This window comes from Trichoderma virens, assembly GCF_000170995.1.
Source record: "Trichoderma virens Gv29-8 chromosome Unknown TRIVIscaffold_85, whole genome shotgun sequence".
Lineage (NCBI taxonomy): Eukaryota > Fungi > Ascomycota > Sordariomycetes > Hypocreales > Hypocreaceae > Trichoderma > Trichoderma virens.
The window spans coordinates 1,199,247-1,213,288 of NW_014013664.1; the positions used below are offsets into that span (position 1 = coordinate 1,199,247).

The following is a 14,042-nucleotide window of genomic DNA, read 5'->3' on the forward strand; positions in this document are numbered from 1 at the left end:
CAAGTGGATCTTTTTAGCGCGAACCAGCTTTGGAGAAAAAAAAAAAAAAAAAGTTTATTTAGCTCGAGCTTCGGTTAAGAAACTTCTTCCTTCTTCCACCTCTTCATCATACTGCAAAGAGAGCAGACGCAGCTCTGTATCAGCTCAAATCGAGCTTGGAGCTCGTTTCTCCTCATCAGCATCATGTGTGACTGCACTGCTGCTTGCCAGTACAGGTAAGGAACCTCCGGATCACCCGCGACGGCCCCAATTGGTTTTATGATGAGATATGTTGTCGCCCCAGTCTGAGGAGGTCCGACAAGCCTCTCCTGCTGACAGACACAGTCTTAAGCCAAATAGACACTTACTGATTCACAACTGGTGCTTCACCTTGTTTTTCTATCATGGGCGATTCGTTTGTTGGGCTTCGTGGCTAACAATGCTTCTCTCAGGCAGTGCAAAAATTTTCAGGCTTGAAATGTAAGAACCGACCCGCTCCTCTCGACAAGCTTCGGCACATCGTGATGTACCAAGTAAAGTATTATCAAATTCCGAGATACATACTGCGGACACACTCTCCTGAACCATAACGTGCTCGACTTTGGTTTCTCAAGCTATGCTGTGTGAGCAATGCACATCAGAGACTGACTGGTGGTATTAAAGCTCTCGATGGAGATTGACATCATGGCAAAAATGCCGGCGCTGAATCATGAGGTAGGTGGCAGTAGCTTGCTTTTATTTCTTTGGTCTACATCATTTTTACATTTGCGTGATGAAAAAACTTATATTCCATGCTAATACTGAATCTTCATGTGGAGATCATTAAGAGCTTTTCATCTTTCGACTGACTGCAAATTTTTCATTCACATTTGTTATGTTGTTCTATTTTGTCTTGACCCAAGGCTAACACAACCAAGTTGCAGGAAAACAACCAATCATCCTTGATAAGCCGCCAGCTCAGGTGAGTTCCAGCTAGATACAGTTAGTGATTGACCTTGTAATTTGGGATGGGGAACGTACACAACATATTGTCCGCTCAGCTCAGGTGAGGGGTTGGCCACAAAGTTGGCAATCACCGTCCCTGGCTGTTCAGGCTTGAGTAGTGCGCCTTGCTGAAAGGCATCGACAAAGCTCTGGTACTGTTTCTCGTCCATGGTGTCTTTGCCCTTCAGCCGTAGGGTTGCTTGCATGTCTGTGTCTACCCGACCTGGCCCGATGGTTATGCTGGTGATGTCGGGCTCCTCAACCGCCAGATGAGACGAAATGGAGTTGATGGCTGCTTTGGATGAGCCGTAGGTGCTCCATGCAACGTAAGGCTTGAGGGCGGCTCCTGACGAGACCCAGAGGATGCACCCCTTAGTCTTCTTGACCTCATTCAGACTAGCTTTGGCCTATGCGATGTCAGCCCATGTCTGTTGACAAGGCGTCGTTTTGCCGTCTTACCACGGCAATGTAGCTGAAGAAGTTTATATCGTAGAGGCGCTTAGTGTCTTCCAGCGAAGCCGTTGCGAATTTCTCTGGCTCCAGAATTCCATGATTGATGACCACGCCATCGAGTTTACCAAATGAGTGGACAGCAAGGTCCACCAGCTTCTCGGCAATCTAGCCACACTCTTGTCAGATATTTCACACCAAATTATAAGAATTCACCAGATGGGAAAATGCAGCTCACCCCTGAACTTGTGATATCGCCTGCTAGGTATTCCAGCTGGCTGGGATGTGCTTCCTTCAATTTCAGCAGCAGATCTTCTGACCTGGCCGTGACAACGACTTTGTGGGATTGCGCTAAAAGTTGCTTGACAATGGCTGCGCCAAGGCCCTTGCTGGCGCCAGTCACAATAAATACCTTGGGCGTCATGATGGCGGGCAATTGCCAGAGTCCGGCAGCAAGAGGAGCGTTTCTTTTACTTAATCCAAGGCGAGGAAGAGAAGAGGCGGCCCCCTTGAGCCAACGATTTCGGCCACGACAGGGATATTTTTTTTCCCCAGCCGATAGCAAGGAACCGGATGTGGGGGGCAGATGAGGGGCTACTAATCGAAGAAGTAAGGTAGCCTCCGGTACGGTGAGCCGGGAGGGAGGATGGACTGACTCGAGTTATAAGTTGGGCGGTTCCGGGGTAGAGGCGGCCAGCGTCTTTGCGTCTCATTTATACAGAGCTGAAGCGCTGTTGGGACGAAGATTGACGACTTGAACGAAGCCAACACACAGTGGAAAGACGCCATGGCCAACACTGTCATCCTCGGGAGCGGTGTTATTGGCCTATCAACCGCCTACTATCTCCTCCAACACCAGCCGGGAGACTCCATCCATCTCGTTGACTCCGCAAATGAGCTCTTCGCTTCTGCCTCTGGCTTTGCTGGAGGCTTCCTGGCCAAGGACTGGTTCCGTCCCGAGCTGATGCCCCTGGCTGAGCTCAGCTTCGAGGAGCACAGGAAGCTGGCTGAGGAAGAAAACGGCAGAGAGAGATGGGGATATGCAAAGAGCGTGACGGTGAGCTACGAGCCCAACGGGCCTCTGCTGAATGGCAAGAGAGGGGAGGATTGGCTGCTGGAGGGCACAAGCAGAGCCGGAGTCGTGGACTCGCGGAGGGAGCACCAAGACGGCGAGGTTCCTGGTTGGCTGAGGAGGGTGGATGGCGATTCGGTGAGCGTGATTGATGATGGAAGTGGCACGGCGATTGTGTGAGTATTGATTGCATCTTACAATTTACATGACCATTCCGAAACATGCTGACACATCAGGCCAGGGATCCCCTGAGATTCTGCAAGTTTCTCCTGGAAAAGGTCAAGGCTGCCGGAGTCCATATTCACAACCCTGCCTCCGCATCGCGTATTGAAACCGATGAAGCCGGGAAACTTTCCGGCGTCGTCGTCTGTCATGCGGAGTCTTCGGAGGAGACGTTGATTCCGGCAACCCGAGTGCTCCTGGCAGCGGGCTGCTGGACCCCCGCCGTCTTCCACGACCTGTTCAAGAACCGCTACTACGTCGACGTTCCCATTGAGAGCTTGGGCGGTCACTCGCTCGTTGTCAAAGCCCCCAGCGAGGTGACGACATGCCACTCTGTCTACACGACAATGGACGCACTCTCGCCTGAGGTGTATTCTCGAACGGATGGAGTGATTTACGTGGCTGGTGTGAACCATGCCTCTATTCCTTTGCCGAAACCTACCGTCAAGGCAGTGACTTTTAACGAGTCTATTGAAAAGCTCAAGAACATTGCACGACGTCTCATTGCTACACCTAACGGAGAAGACCTGGAGATTGTGCGTGAAGGGCTGTGCTTCAGACCAATTACAAAGAGGGGAACGCCATACATTGCAAGGTTGCCAGAGGACAAGCTTGGAGAAGATTTCAGGTCGACTGAGCAAGCCCCGGGTGGCGTCTTTATTGCTTCAGGACATGGCCCGTGGGGAATTAGCTTGAGCTTGGGAACAGGAAAGGTGGTCGCAGAGATGATGTCTGGGAAACCTCTCAGTGCTGATATCTCTAGCCTGGGCTTCTGATAGGGGGGCGAAGGGCGTGCGTTCAACAGCAAGGCTTAGAGGAAATTAGGCAACATGTTTCTTTCTTGTGTGTGAGTTTTTAGTCTTTTGGTTTGTTTGCTTGTTTGTTAGGTATTGCGTTAGTATCAAGTAGTTAGACAGCTGCGAAGTTTTTGGATATCGCTTGGACGAGCCCTGCAGCACCCGCCTACGATGATGTGAGACCATTTGCCTCTTGCTTCTGCAGCCCGTATAACTTCTGCGAGCTGCGTCTCCCACGGGATCCTGTCTTTCTGTTCAGTCCCTTGAGGTAGTTCCCACGTCTTGGTTGTTGTATTATACACTTCGCCATTTGTTCCATCTGGGTATAGCACCAATGCAGGCCACTTTTCAACAAGGCCCTCCTGCAGCAATTGACTAACCCCAGCTTCATACCGACGCAGCAAGGACTCGAGCTTCCACACTTTCGTGCAGTTGATGCCCACGCCCCACGGAACGGCCGGTGCGATGGATGGGTCAAGCATTGCCCGGATGACAGCCTCAGGAGAGCTTCCATCCGGGATTTTTTCGTCTTCATTAGGGAACAGACACGAGATCCAAAACGGAACACCCGATGAGAGGCCTGGAACGGCACTCATGGCGCGGCGCATGGCGATGACCTCGTCGAGGCGAGGGACGGTCTCGAGGGCGATGTACCGGACTCGCTGTCTGACATCCTTGATACTGGCGAAGACCTCCATCCTCTCACGATGCCAGGCGAACAGAGCGTCTCCCGAATCGTAGGCAGCATCGTATTTGCCACTATACTCCTGGCTCGGGATCATGCAAGCACCATAAGGGCCAATGCTTAGTGCAACGGCGCTGCTGGGCTGTTTCGCCTGTTCTGCGATGTGCACAGCTGTCTCGAGGAAGCGAGGCACCTGCTCCGGCGCGATGCCATCTGAAAACTCGGCGGTTTTGGTGCCTGCGAAGCCGTGCAGCGAGACCTGGTAAGTTGCTGTGAGGATCATGTCGACGGGGACGTCTCCAAAGTCCTTTTGGCAGCGCAGCAGGGTTGACGGGTCCGAGATGAGGAGATGGGAGGACCAGAGGGGGGTGTCGGGGCCAAAAGCGATGCTGTAGTTTTGCTCCAGGGATGTGCCGAGGCCGCCATCGAGGAAGCTTACAGGTACAGGAGAGCGAGTATTTGTCATTGTGGATATTGGAGATGACGTGAAATACGAGAATGCCGGGATGGAGATGGATTTATAAAGGGATGTTGAGGTGAGTGCCAGTATCGAGAGAGGGTTGAGTTGACGTTAGTGTGGACCCGTTCCGGTGCCGGTCAGCGGCTTGGACTAGGCTCTGAAGGGAGATTTTACCGTCGGTGAGAGGATACGAAGAGCTTTGAATGTCTCCTGGGCAAGAATATGTGCCTTGGCGGTAAATGCGGGGGTTGTTTCTTTGCTGATGGATGCTAATTATCCTAGAATACGCAACGAAACTCTCAATATCATGGGTGAAGTGGATGAGAGCAAAGCACGACTAGGCTCTGCAAGAGGGCAGTCTCCAATGCTGGATTCGATCGTGTCGACGAGATGAGACGCCATCCAGCTCTTGATATTGATTTATATTATACTTTATACATGTACACGCATTCTACCCCACGTGTGGCAAAAATGCCATCCAGTCAACCGTTTGGAACGCTCCCGCCTGCATCGATCTCAGGCCAACGATGGGCTCGACGAGGATATATAGCCTTGCCATGGCATAGATGAAGGCCACAGGGAAGATGGTCCAAAATTCCCACACCAGCGGAAGCTGTTTCGGTGCCCAGGGCTCCTCCTCCTTTTCCACGACGGGCTGTTGCGACTCCAGCATGGACGGCTCGACAGCGCGCGGTTCAACTTGCCCAGCCTCTAATTCAGCTGCATCTTCCGTAACTGTTACTAGGACACCCGACTTGTCCTCGCTCCCAAACATCTTTTTCCAAAGCTTGTGTCCGCTTCCGTAGCGCTGCCAAATTGCGCCTGTTTCTAGGACCCAGAAGAGGGCTGTTGTGCCTACCAAGATTAGGCTTGATACTCTCCACAGAATTTGCTCGACCTGTGATGGGAACTTGAAATTCCAGCCAGTGAGATGGATCGACGCATATATCATGGTGGCGATACATAAGTAGAGACTCTCGAGTGTTTCCAGCCATGGTAATCTGCTGTCGCCAATCCGGGGTAGGGGGCGCTCATATGGTCCAACAGGCAGCTTAATGAAGGGCTGAATATTAAGAGCCCAACTCGGGGTCAGGTCGTCTACAAAGTCGAGGGGGGTCTGGCGATATGGCCGTGCAGCTACAGGGCCAGCTTCGCGGAGGACCTGGTCCATGGTCACGGGCATCTTGATTCGCACGGGATATCGTACGTCTTGAGGCTTGGAGATCCAGCAGATGCTCGTCATGATGGAGCAGACGACGATGGCCATGGTCGACAGTTCGATTGTCGTAACGGGGAGATTCTGGACTCCGCGCGCAATACATTGCACGATGAGGTAGCCGACCTGGAAGCAGGTGATGAGCTTGGAAACTGTATCCTTCTTGGACTTATCTAGGAGCTCTTCATTGGAAATTTCCGGATACCGGATGTGGCCGCGCGACATGAGCCACAGTATGTGCTTCGAGTTGACAGGGAACGGGGTGCCGTTCAGGGGCTGCAGCTCGAATCCGCCCATGTTTGCAAAAAAGCCGTGCCGGTACGTCCACGAGGTGTGTCCGAGGGCGTGAAAAGCCTTGACGGAGTCTCGAGCAGCGGCGAGCTGGCCTGCAGCTGCGGTGAGCAGGAACTCGGGTCCGGCGATTGCAATGGCCATCCACAGGATTTTGCGGCCTTGGATGCGCACCGAGCTGTCGTTTCTCGAGGGCAAGTTGAGGCAAAGAATGGTGAATGTGCAGAGAAATGTGGTGACGATGCATGTCCAAAGTATGTCCATGGTTCCACGGCCATCGGGGGACACCCTCCAGCCGTTGACTCGCGTTTCCGAGGCATCTGTGCTGTTGCTCATGGTCACAGAAGCAGTATCGGGTTTAAGATCGCAATACCACGGAGAAGGAAGCTGTGAGGAGACGCCCTCAAAGGCGACTTACAAAGGAACGCGCACATCATTTATCCCAGGGGGCTTCTTTTACCATCATCGAGTCGTAGTGAGTGAATCCCCAGGGTTAGCGGATAGACTGTTGACACAACCCCGAGAGCCCCGATCCTCTGTGATGGGGAATTGTGCAAAGTAGTGTAGGAGTGACATCTTTCAGACTGGAAATGTCCAGCTAAGCGAGGAGCGTTACGTGTAAGTCGGACCACATACATGCATGATAGCTTGGTTCTGCTCTTGGCGTCGAGGAGCCTCGTCTAATAATATCTTTTTCAAGGTTGATCTCCTAGGGCTGTGTTATGCGAAGAATAGACAACGTTGAAAACAAGGTCATAAGGTCTAATTGTTTGCACCGAGATGTGACCATGGGTGGGTTGCTTGACCAATGATAAGCTCGTCCAATCGACCTAATATCTGACCACCCTTTGTCCTGTCATATTCTTTACATCTTGCCCCTTGTCGTCTACTATTCCCAAATGCCTGTAAATGTCGCAGAGACTATGACATGAGACTTGCTGGGCCAATTGCGCTCTTCTATCCTATTGGATAGGTCAACTATTTGCGGCTCTACATAGACTAAAGATGGAGCTCCAACACGTGAGGGATGGCCACGATAGTGTTTAGACAAGCTTGAGTCATTGGGCAACTCGTGCAGGGAAGCGTGGTCACAAGCCTATTTATAACTTGCATGAGGCTATTCATTTTCATGCTTGTCCTGGCCACCTTTCGCCATTTTTCTGCTTTCCCGATTTTCATTGCCGTTAGCATATCCTATCATCATCAACCCTGTCTACTATAAGCGGTTCCTCTTTTTTTTTTTCCCGGCGCTGCTTCTGCGCCTTATTAAAACATATCCGGCACCAGCACTAACTTGGCGACGCTGCTTCTTCCGTCGGACATCACTTCATCAGGTATCTAGGGCTGACAACTCGAGTTCTATATGGCACTGTATAGACGCCTGTCGCCAGCAGGCGGAAATGAGGCTTTAGATGGCACAAGCGATAGCCGAAACGAGAATCTTCGTGGATCCAAGACGACGAGGCGACTGCTGACTGCCGGCGAAGTGCCGTCTTGGTATGCTCACAACTCGTACATTCGCACCGGCTATCGCCCTGTTACCAACTCCGCCAAGCTCTGCTTCGAGAGCCTTGGGCATGTGCATAATGAGACGCTTAATATCTACACTCACCTTGTGCCTGCTGGCATTGCCGTTGTAGGCAATTATAGTTTTTATGTGTACTTTAGCTCTCACTATCCCGATGCATCTTGGAGAGACCAGCTGGTGTTTCATATATACTTGTCGACGTCTATTATTTGTTACGGAATCTCGTCAATGTATCACACGTTGCTTTGCCATTCTGAGACATGGGCGAGTCTTTGGGCCCGGATGGATTACGTTGCCATCGTTTTCCAGATCCTGGGGTCGTTTATTTCGGGCATTTATATAGGCTTTTATTGTGAGCCCAACCTGCAGAAATTGTATTGGACAATGGTAAGCTACAAATACACTTTCACATGCTTGATACGTTCGCCTACTGAAAATTTGTCATTTAGATTGGAACGCTGGGGCTTTTAACTGGCATTGTTGTTGTAAGTCCCGGGCTTCAGAGTGCTAAATGGCGCATGCTCCGACTCTCTACCTTTGTTGCCACGGGGTTCTCTGCTTTTGCACCCATTATCCATGCCGCCACCATCTTTCCATATGATCAACTAGACAAACAAGCTGGCCTTCGCTACTATTACCTCGAGGGTCTCTCAATTCTGACAGGTGTTATGTTTTACGTTGTAAGTTCCTCCTTGCGAAAAACACCCATGTTGTCTGTGACTAATTGATGCTAGACGCATTTCCCAGAGTCTCGAATACCCGAGAAATTCGACATTTTTGGCGCGTCTCATCAGATTTTTCACTCCTTTGTGGTATTGGGGGGTGTTATTCACTTTTATGGCATTCTAAATGCCTTCGATTGGAACTATAACAACCCTCGTTGTGGTTTATGAGTCATGTAACCGTAATGAAGTAGAAATACATCTCATTAGGCGTTTATTTCTACTTGAAGGTTAGACAGCCACCACTCTTTGGGTATCTTGGTTTGGGCTTGATATACTTCTTCTGCGACTGGTATTACTGTACCTATTTATGAGGCGTTTTTTGGAGTCGTTGCCCTTGTTCTATAAACTTTATCGGCCATCGTTGTTTATTTTGTAATTGTCCAGTTCGTCATTAGGGAGTTTCTGTGTCAACACGCACATAAAACTAGTTTGTATGATATAAGGCCTCTTGCAACCCAAATTGCAAGACTTGGATTTCGCTAACATTATGATTCGAGATTTAAAGCATGAGTATATTAGTGCTGCGTTCTGCCAAAGTCGTAATATCAAACCCGTGCTCTGCTCACACTCCCCTGTGGATAGGCACGGTGGATCAACTGCCAGAGGAAATCGAGATACCATTTAACTACGATTATCCCACGCGCATGTTGCCTCGTCCGGTTGAGATGACGCTGTTTCAATTTACCATTCCTTTGTTCGCTGATAAGTAAAAATTTTGTTAAGTTGTCGGAAGAGGCGATGGGCGTGTATGTGCGTTGCAGAGATCGGAACAGAGCCAGGTATGATCTTATACCCTTGTCATTAGTCTTAATAAGTATCACGTCATGACCCAAACTTCAACCATGTTCTTTAATTATGCTCTACTACCTTTCTGCCTTTCTAGTATCTAGTTTTATAACCTCATTCTTCTGCTATTGCGTCATTCCTCTATTATTAGATGGTATCTCTACTTCTTTTTATAGCTGATATTATCTCTACCTTTCTCTACTTTGTAGAATCCAGCAGTAAGTAGGTAAGTGGGCAGCCAAGGTATTTTAATAGACAACCCCCATAAAACCAGTTCAACCCATACATGCAATTTGAGATATGAGATGACTTTGTAACTTGGTGTGATGAATAAACACTCCTCCAAAAGACCTCCGCACACTAATGCACGCATATTAAATCACAGCGAATCACACATACGGACTAGTTTCAACTTTCAGTCCTTGCCACTTACACACTCCTCATTGTCCAATTATCAGTATAATTGGTTCAAACTGTTTACAAATATAAGCCATTATGTCTGATAGCAACAACATTCAGTTTAGCATGAACTTCATGCCAATTCACGATAATGGCCGTGCGGAAATCGCCTACATATCCGTCAAGTTGATCGTCGGAGGCCTCTACAGAGGCCTCCAGGGAGGCAGCCCATTGGACGAAACTCATTACTTTCAAGACATTGTTGGAGATATTGCAACTAAATTTGATAACATCCAAGCAAATGATGACATTGGGCCACTCACCATCGTTATTGAACATTCCTCCAACCAAAATCGTTCTTTGGTGTGGAAAGTAGATCGACCCATACAAGGGGATCTCATCATACAATATGACGTTATACCAATCGAAGAGGATACCCTTGTTTCGGGCTCTGAAGCTCTAAGGAGAGATGAGGATGGGTTGGTTGGCATAGCATTATCTTTCATACCTATTCCAATCGTCAAAGAACCCACCACAGTCGATGTGACGATCGACTGGGGCATCTCAAAATTCCCCAAGGATATCAGAACACTTAGCAGCTTTGGAGAAGGATCCATTTCGAAAAGAGTAATATCACTCAAAGAATTATCAGAATGTGTCTTCATGGTCGGCAAGATCACGAGTTTCCCACCAACTGCTCATAACGACGTTGATCATGCCAGAAACAAGTTTCGTGGAATTCACTGGCTGGGCACACCGCCAGATAATCTCTGCGCTATGAGAGAATTCATGGGAAACATGGTTCCTCGTCTTTGCGATTTCTTCAAAGATGAGGGCGGAGCTCGCCAAGTTTTCATGCGTAAAGTTCGCAGAGGCCTTTGCGCAACTCAGGTAACAAGCGGGATACTCGTCGACTATGATGACCACACCAAAGAAGAGGAGGATTGGGACCTAGTACGGCTCTTCAATTCTTCAATGATAGCTACATGGGCCCAACTCGATCTCGAAGACGACGGCACACCAAACGATTGGTTTACTCAAGGTTATTCTCACGTTCTTTCCTTTCTAACAGCATCTACTTACAACAAACTATAGGAATATCTCACATCTACACAATCTATCTCCCGTACCGCTTCGGCCAACGTTCTCCAGATTACTTCCGCGCCACTCTCAACGGCTACCTCTCGTCATACTTTACGAATCCCTTTGTAACCTACCCAATGGACAAGATTCCACTTGACTCATGGTACGGACAAGCAGCCCTTGCAATGCGCAGCTGTATCTACATGATTCGCATGGACTGCTTCACTCGTCGCGCCTCGGTATCCCGCAACGCAGGTGTCCTCAGGCCAATCGACGAAATTGTAGCTGATATCAGCAGCCGTCGACGTCGCGGCGAGAAAGTGCAGACTAAAGACTGGCTAAAGTATCTGGGAGATTGGATTGGAGGGGGGGCTGCAGAGGAGCACTTTTACCGAATGCGTAGCGGCGAAATCATGGATTTGGAAGACATGAAGACGGCCTTTGATGGGATTCACCCTGACGAACAACGAGTGCTGGATATGGGGTTTAACCTATCAAGCCTCACCTCTGGGATCGTAAGCGGAGTTGTTGAGCAATCCGAGGCGGCGAAAGGTGGGCTGATGAAGGGAGACAAGATTCTATGGCACTCGAGGACAGAATATTGCGGGACTCACTATGAAGACCAGTTTCGCCTTCTTGTGGATCGAGATGGAAAAACAATGAACATCGAGTTTTGGCCCAGGGGTAATGACGTGGTCAAAAGCTGGATATCCAAGAAGAAGCAAGCTTAATGCCTGAGTCCTTTTCACGCACGCATCTGGGATGAGATTTCACTCGTTATGCATACATCTCTGTATTAAATGGATATCATTCTTTTTGTTAAATTTACATGACAAATAGAAGATTGGTGTCTGTATCATCGTATTAGAACACTGTCGTCACAATCAAACTCGCATTAAGAACATACCTAGAGGGTGACTGCAAGACAGCTGTGGCTTCTGAGTATACTTGGTCTCGAGGACTTCTCGAATACTGTTGAGCAGCTCGACATAGCTCTGCTTGGGATTCTTCTTGAGGGCGGAAATGAAAGCCCACGACATGGCACCGGTGGCCTGAGTTCCAATGGTGGCATCGGCACTGTGGGTTTGTGTTAGCATCTGAAAATCACAACAAAACAAAGAAAAGTACATACGAGGTTTGGTCATCTTTGCTGCCAGACCACATAATGACGTCTGCTGATGATGTGCGCGTAGCCACAGTCTTCTTGTAGGCCTCGTCGCCGTTGAATGCCTGCTTGGCGAAGCCCATGATGCTGCTAGCAACACCGGCCATGTTGCCCTGAGCATAGGAGGAGATTACGCCCAAGAGACCCTGACCAGCTTCCTTGGCCAAGTTGGGCTCCTTGAGAACACCCTTGGTGGAGTAGACATAGGGCAAGTCCATGACGGTTGCCGAGTGACATGAATCGAAAATGGCAGTGAGGCGCACTCCCTGCTGCAGGGGCTGGACAACACGGAAGTGGATCTCATCATCTACGATATGTCCAGCCTGCTCAAAATCAACGGGGTATATAACTTCGTCGTAGCCGTCGTCCTCATCGCCATCCTTGTCTTCGGTTTGACCGCCGTGACCTAGAAACAAAACATGGTCAGTATGCTGACTGATATTCCTCCTTTGAAACATGTGTGTTGCTTACCGGAATAGTGAAGGAACAGGGCATCATTGGGCTGTGCGCCATTGACCAGCCAGCCCATGGCACGAATGATGTTGGCCTTGGTGGGCCGCATGACAGGGTTGGTTTGGTCGTCTGTCAGAATGACCATATCCTCACGCTTATAGCCATATCGCTCGACCAAGAACGCCGACACGTTGTGGACATCGTTGATGCATCCCTTGAGCTCGGCCTTTGTGCCGAAATAGTTGATTCCAATCAACAATGCCTTTCGCTTTCCTGTGCAGTTGGAGTACTGGAAAGTGTAGCCGCTCGGAGCACCGTGACCAAACTGCTGAGGGGCCGAGGGAGGCGGCGGGCCAGCTTTCGCGTGCATGGCAGTCGGAGGGTTGAGGGGGTAGCCGTAGGCATCTAGGCCCGGAGGAGGGTGGTGCGCAGGAGGAGCGTAGTGGCTCGGAGGAGGGCCCCCGGGAGGAGGATATTGGTTCTGGTGGCCGCCGTATCCGCCTTGAGGTGGTCCATATCCTCCGTGTTGAGGCGGAGGCTGATGAGAGCCGTAGCCGCCCTGGGGAGGAGGAGCGCCGTAGCCACTGGGAGGAGGAGAGCTGTATGTAGGCTGCTGAGGATGGCCACCGTAGCCTCCATGGGGAGGAGGAGGAGATCCGTAGCCGCCTTGAGGAGCGCCGTAGCCTGGCTGGGGCGGGGGAGGAGAGTTGTATCCTCCGGGCGCGCCATAACCGCCGCCACCACCGTAGCCTCCTCCGCCGTATCCTTGGGGTGGAGGAGGGCCGTTGGGAGGAGGATAGTTGTTATATCCATAGCCTCCACCTCCGCCGTGCTGGCCGGCGCCGTGGTAGCCTTGGCCAGGGTATCCGGACATGGCTGTGGTGGGTTGAGAGCGAAGTGATGGAAGAGAGCAGGACAGGAGAAGCGAGGACGAGATGCGACAGCGCTGCCCTCGTAGCAGCACCTGGTGGCGATGTCTGTCTGTCTGTATGTATGTCTGTCCGTCTGGTGGTTGGAAGAGGGAGAGTAGCTGATTTACTAATGGAAAGCGAATGACAGCACTCCCTCAGCCAGCTTCAGCGCGAGTATGTAATCACGCAGCATGGAACCTAAGCCTAAGCGCAGTCCCAGTCCAAGAGCCCTGCGGTCAGCCTGTTCCGCCAGCTGCGCCATTCGGAGTCCGGCTTGGCGGGCCACAGGGCGCTAGAGCTGCTGGAGCTGCATCGTCTTTGGGCGGGGAGCTGCCCGTTTGGCGCTGGAGATTAGCGGCTGCCTCTCCACACTCGCACTGAACTGTGGCAGTGCAGCGATGTGACGGGACCTGCGCACATGCAAGTGTCGACAGATGTGATCTTGGCAGTTGCTATATCATATCCATGCATGTTGATATCGAATTTGTACTCTGTATATGGTGCAAAAGGGGGCCTCCAACATCAGTTGTCATCTGGTATCGCTCCAGAATGATGATGACCTGGATCCATGTTTCACCACTATAACCGCTACAGATGCATGAACCTTCACTGCAACCTCGCTATACAGTGTCCGCGACAAAACCCATTTCAGGCCCTGCAGAAAATGCCCCTCAACCCCTCCATTGCCCCGCCATTGGCAGACTCAAACTGCACTCAACTCCGAGTCTCATCTCCAGGGCTGCGAAATCTCCGTCTTCTCTCCCCCCAGCCCACCTGTAACTGCGCTGCGCCGGCTGTATTTTACTGGGTACATGATGGCAGCCAAGCATTTTGAC

At 50.5% G+C, this 14,042-nt stretch overlaps 7 protein-coding genes across 7 annotated transcripts; 3 read left to right on the forward strand and 4 right to left on the reverse strand.

The window, feature by feature from the left end:
- Positions 1-914: 914 nt before the first annotated feature.
- TRIVIDRAFT_43958 (uncharacterized protein) lies at positions 915-1,837 on the reverse strand (the record flags this gene model as incomplete). Its single annotated transcript, XM_014097722.1, has 4 exons — positions 915-951; positions 1,000-1,370; positions 1,423-1,581; positions 1,652-1,837. 4 exons carry the CDS (start codon positions 1,835-1,837, stop codon positions 915-917), a joined length of 753 nt encoding a protein of 250 aa, XP_013953197.1.
- A 363-nt stretch (positions 1,838-2,200) lies between these two features.
- On the forward strand, positions 2,201-3,483 carry TRIVIDRAFT_43790 (uncharacterized protein; the record flags this gene model as incomplete). Its single annotated transcript, XM_014097723.1, has 3 exons — positions 2,201-2,661; positions 2,727-2,844; positions 3,025-3,483. 3 exons carry the CDS (start codon positions 2,201-2,203, stop codon positions 3,481-3,483), a joined length of 1,038 nt encoding a protein of 345 aa, XP_013953198.1.
- Positions 3,484-3,608: 125 nt separating this feature from the next.
- TRIVIDRAFT_44209 (uncharacterized protein) lies at positions 3,609-4,655 on the reverse strand (the record flags this gene model as incomplete). Its single annotated transcript, XM_014097724.1, has 1 exon — positions 3,609-4,655. One exon carries the CDS (start codon positions 4,653-4,655, stop codon positions 3,609-3,611), a length of 1,047 nt encoding a protein of 348 aa, XP_013953199.1.
- Positions 4,656-5,100: 445 nt separating this feature from the next.
- On the reverse strand, positions 5,101-6,798 carry TRIVIDRAFT_204400 (uncharacterized protein; the record flags this gene model as incomplete). The annotated part of the gene is made up of 3 exons (XM_014097725.1): positions 5,101-6,481; positions 6,575-6,609; positions 6,793-6,798. The coding sequence occupies 3 exons, from the start codon at positions 6,796-6,798 to the stop codon at positions 5,101-5,103; spliced, it is 1,422 nt and encodes a 473-aa protein (XP_013953200.1).
- A 363-nt stretch (positions 6,799-7,161) lies between these two features.
- TRIVIDRAFT_194061 (mPR-like GPCR protein) lies at positions 7,162-8,577 on the forward strand (the record flags this gene model as incomplete). Its single annotated transcript, XM_014097726.1, has 4 exons — positions 7,162-7,176; positions 7,613-8,071; positions 8,134-8,364; positions 8,419-8,577. 4 exons carry the CDS (start codon positions 7,162-7,164, stop codon positions 8,575-8,577), a joined length of 864 nt encoding a protein of 287 aa, XP_013953201.1.
- A 1,113-nt stretch (positions 8,578-9,690) lies between these two features.
- On the forward strand, positions 9,691-11,408 carry TRIVIDRAFT_67029 (uncharacterized protein; the record flags this gene model as incomplete). The annotated part of the gene is made up of 2 exons (XM_014097727.1): positions 9,691-10,636; positions 10,690-11,408. The coding sequence occupies 2 exons, from the start codon at positions 9,691-9,693 to the stop codon at positions 11,406-11,408; spliced, it is 1,665 nt and encodes a 554-aa protein (XP_013953202.1).
- Positions 11,409-11,561: 153 nt separating this feature from the next.
- Positions 11,562-12,665, reverse strand: TRIVIDRAFT_44076 (uncharacterized protein; the record flags this gene model as incomplete). The annotated part of the gene is made up of 3 exons (XM_014097728.1): positions 11,562-11,754; positions 11,810-12,248; positions 12,314-12,665. 3 exons carry the CDS (start codon positions 12,663-12,665, stop codon positions 11,562-11,564), a joined length of 984 nt encoding a protein of 327 aa, XP_013953203.1.
- Positions 12,666-14,042: the final 1,377 nt, after the last annotated feature.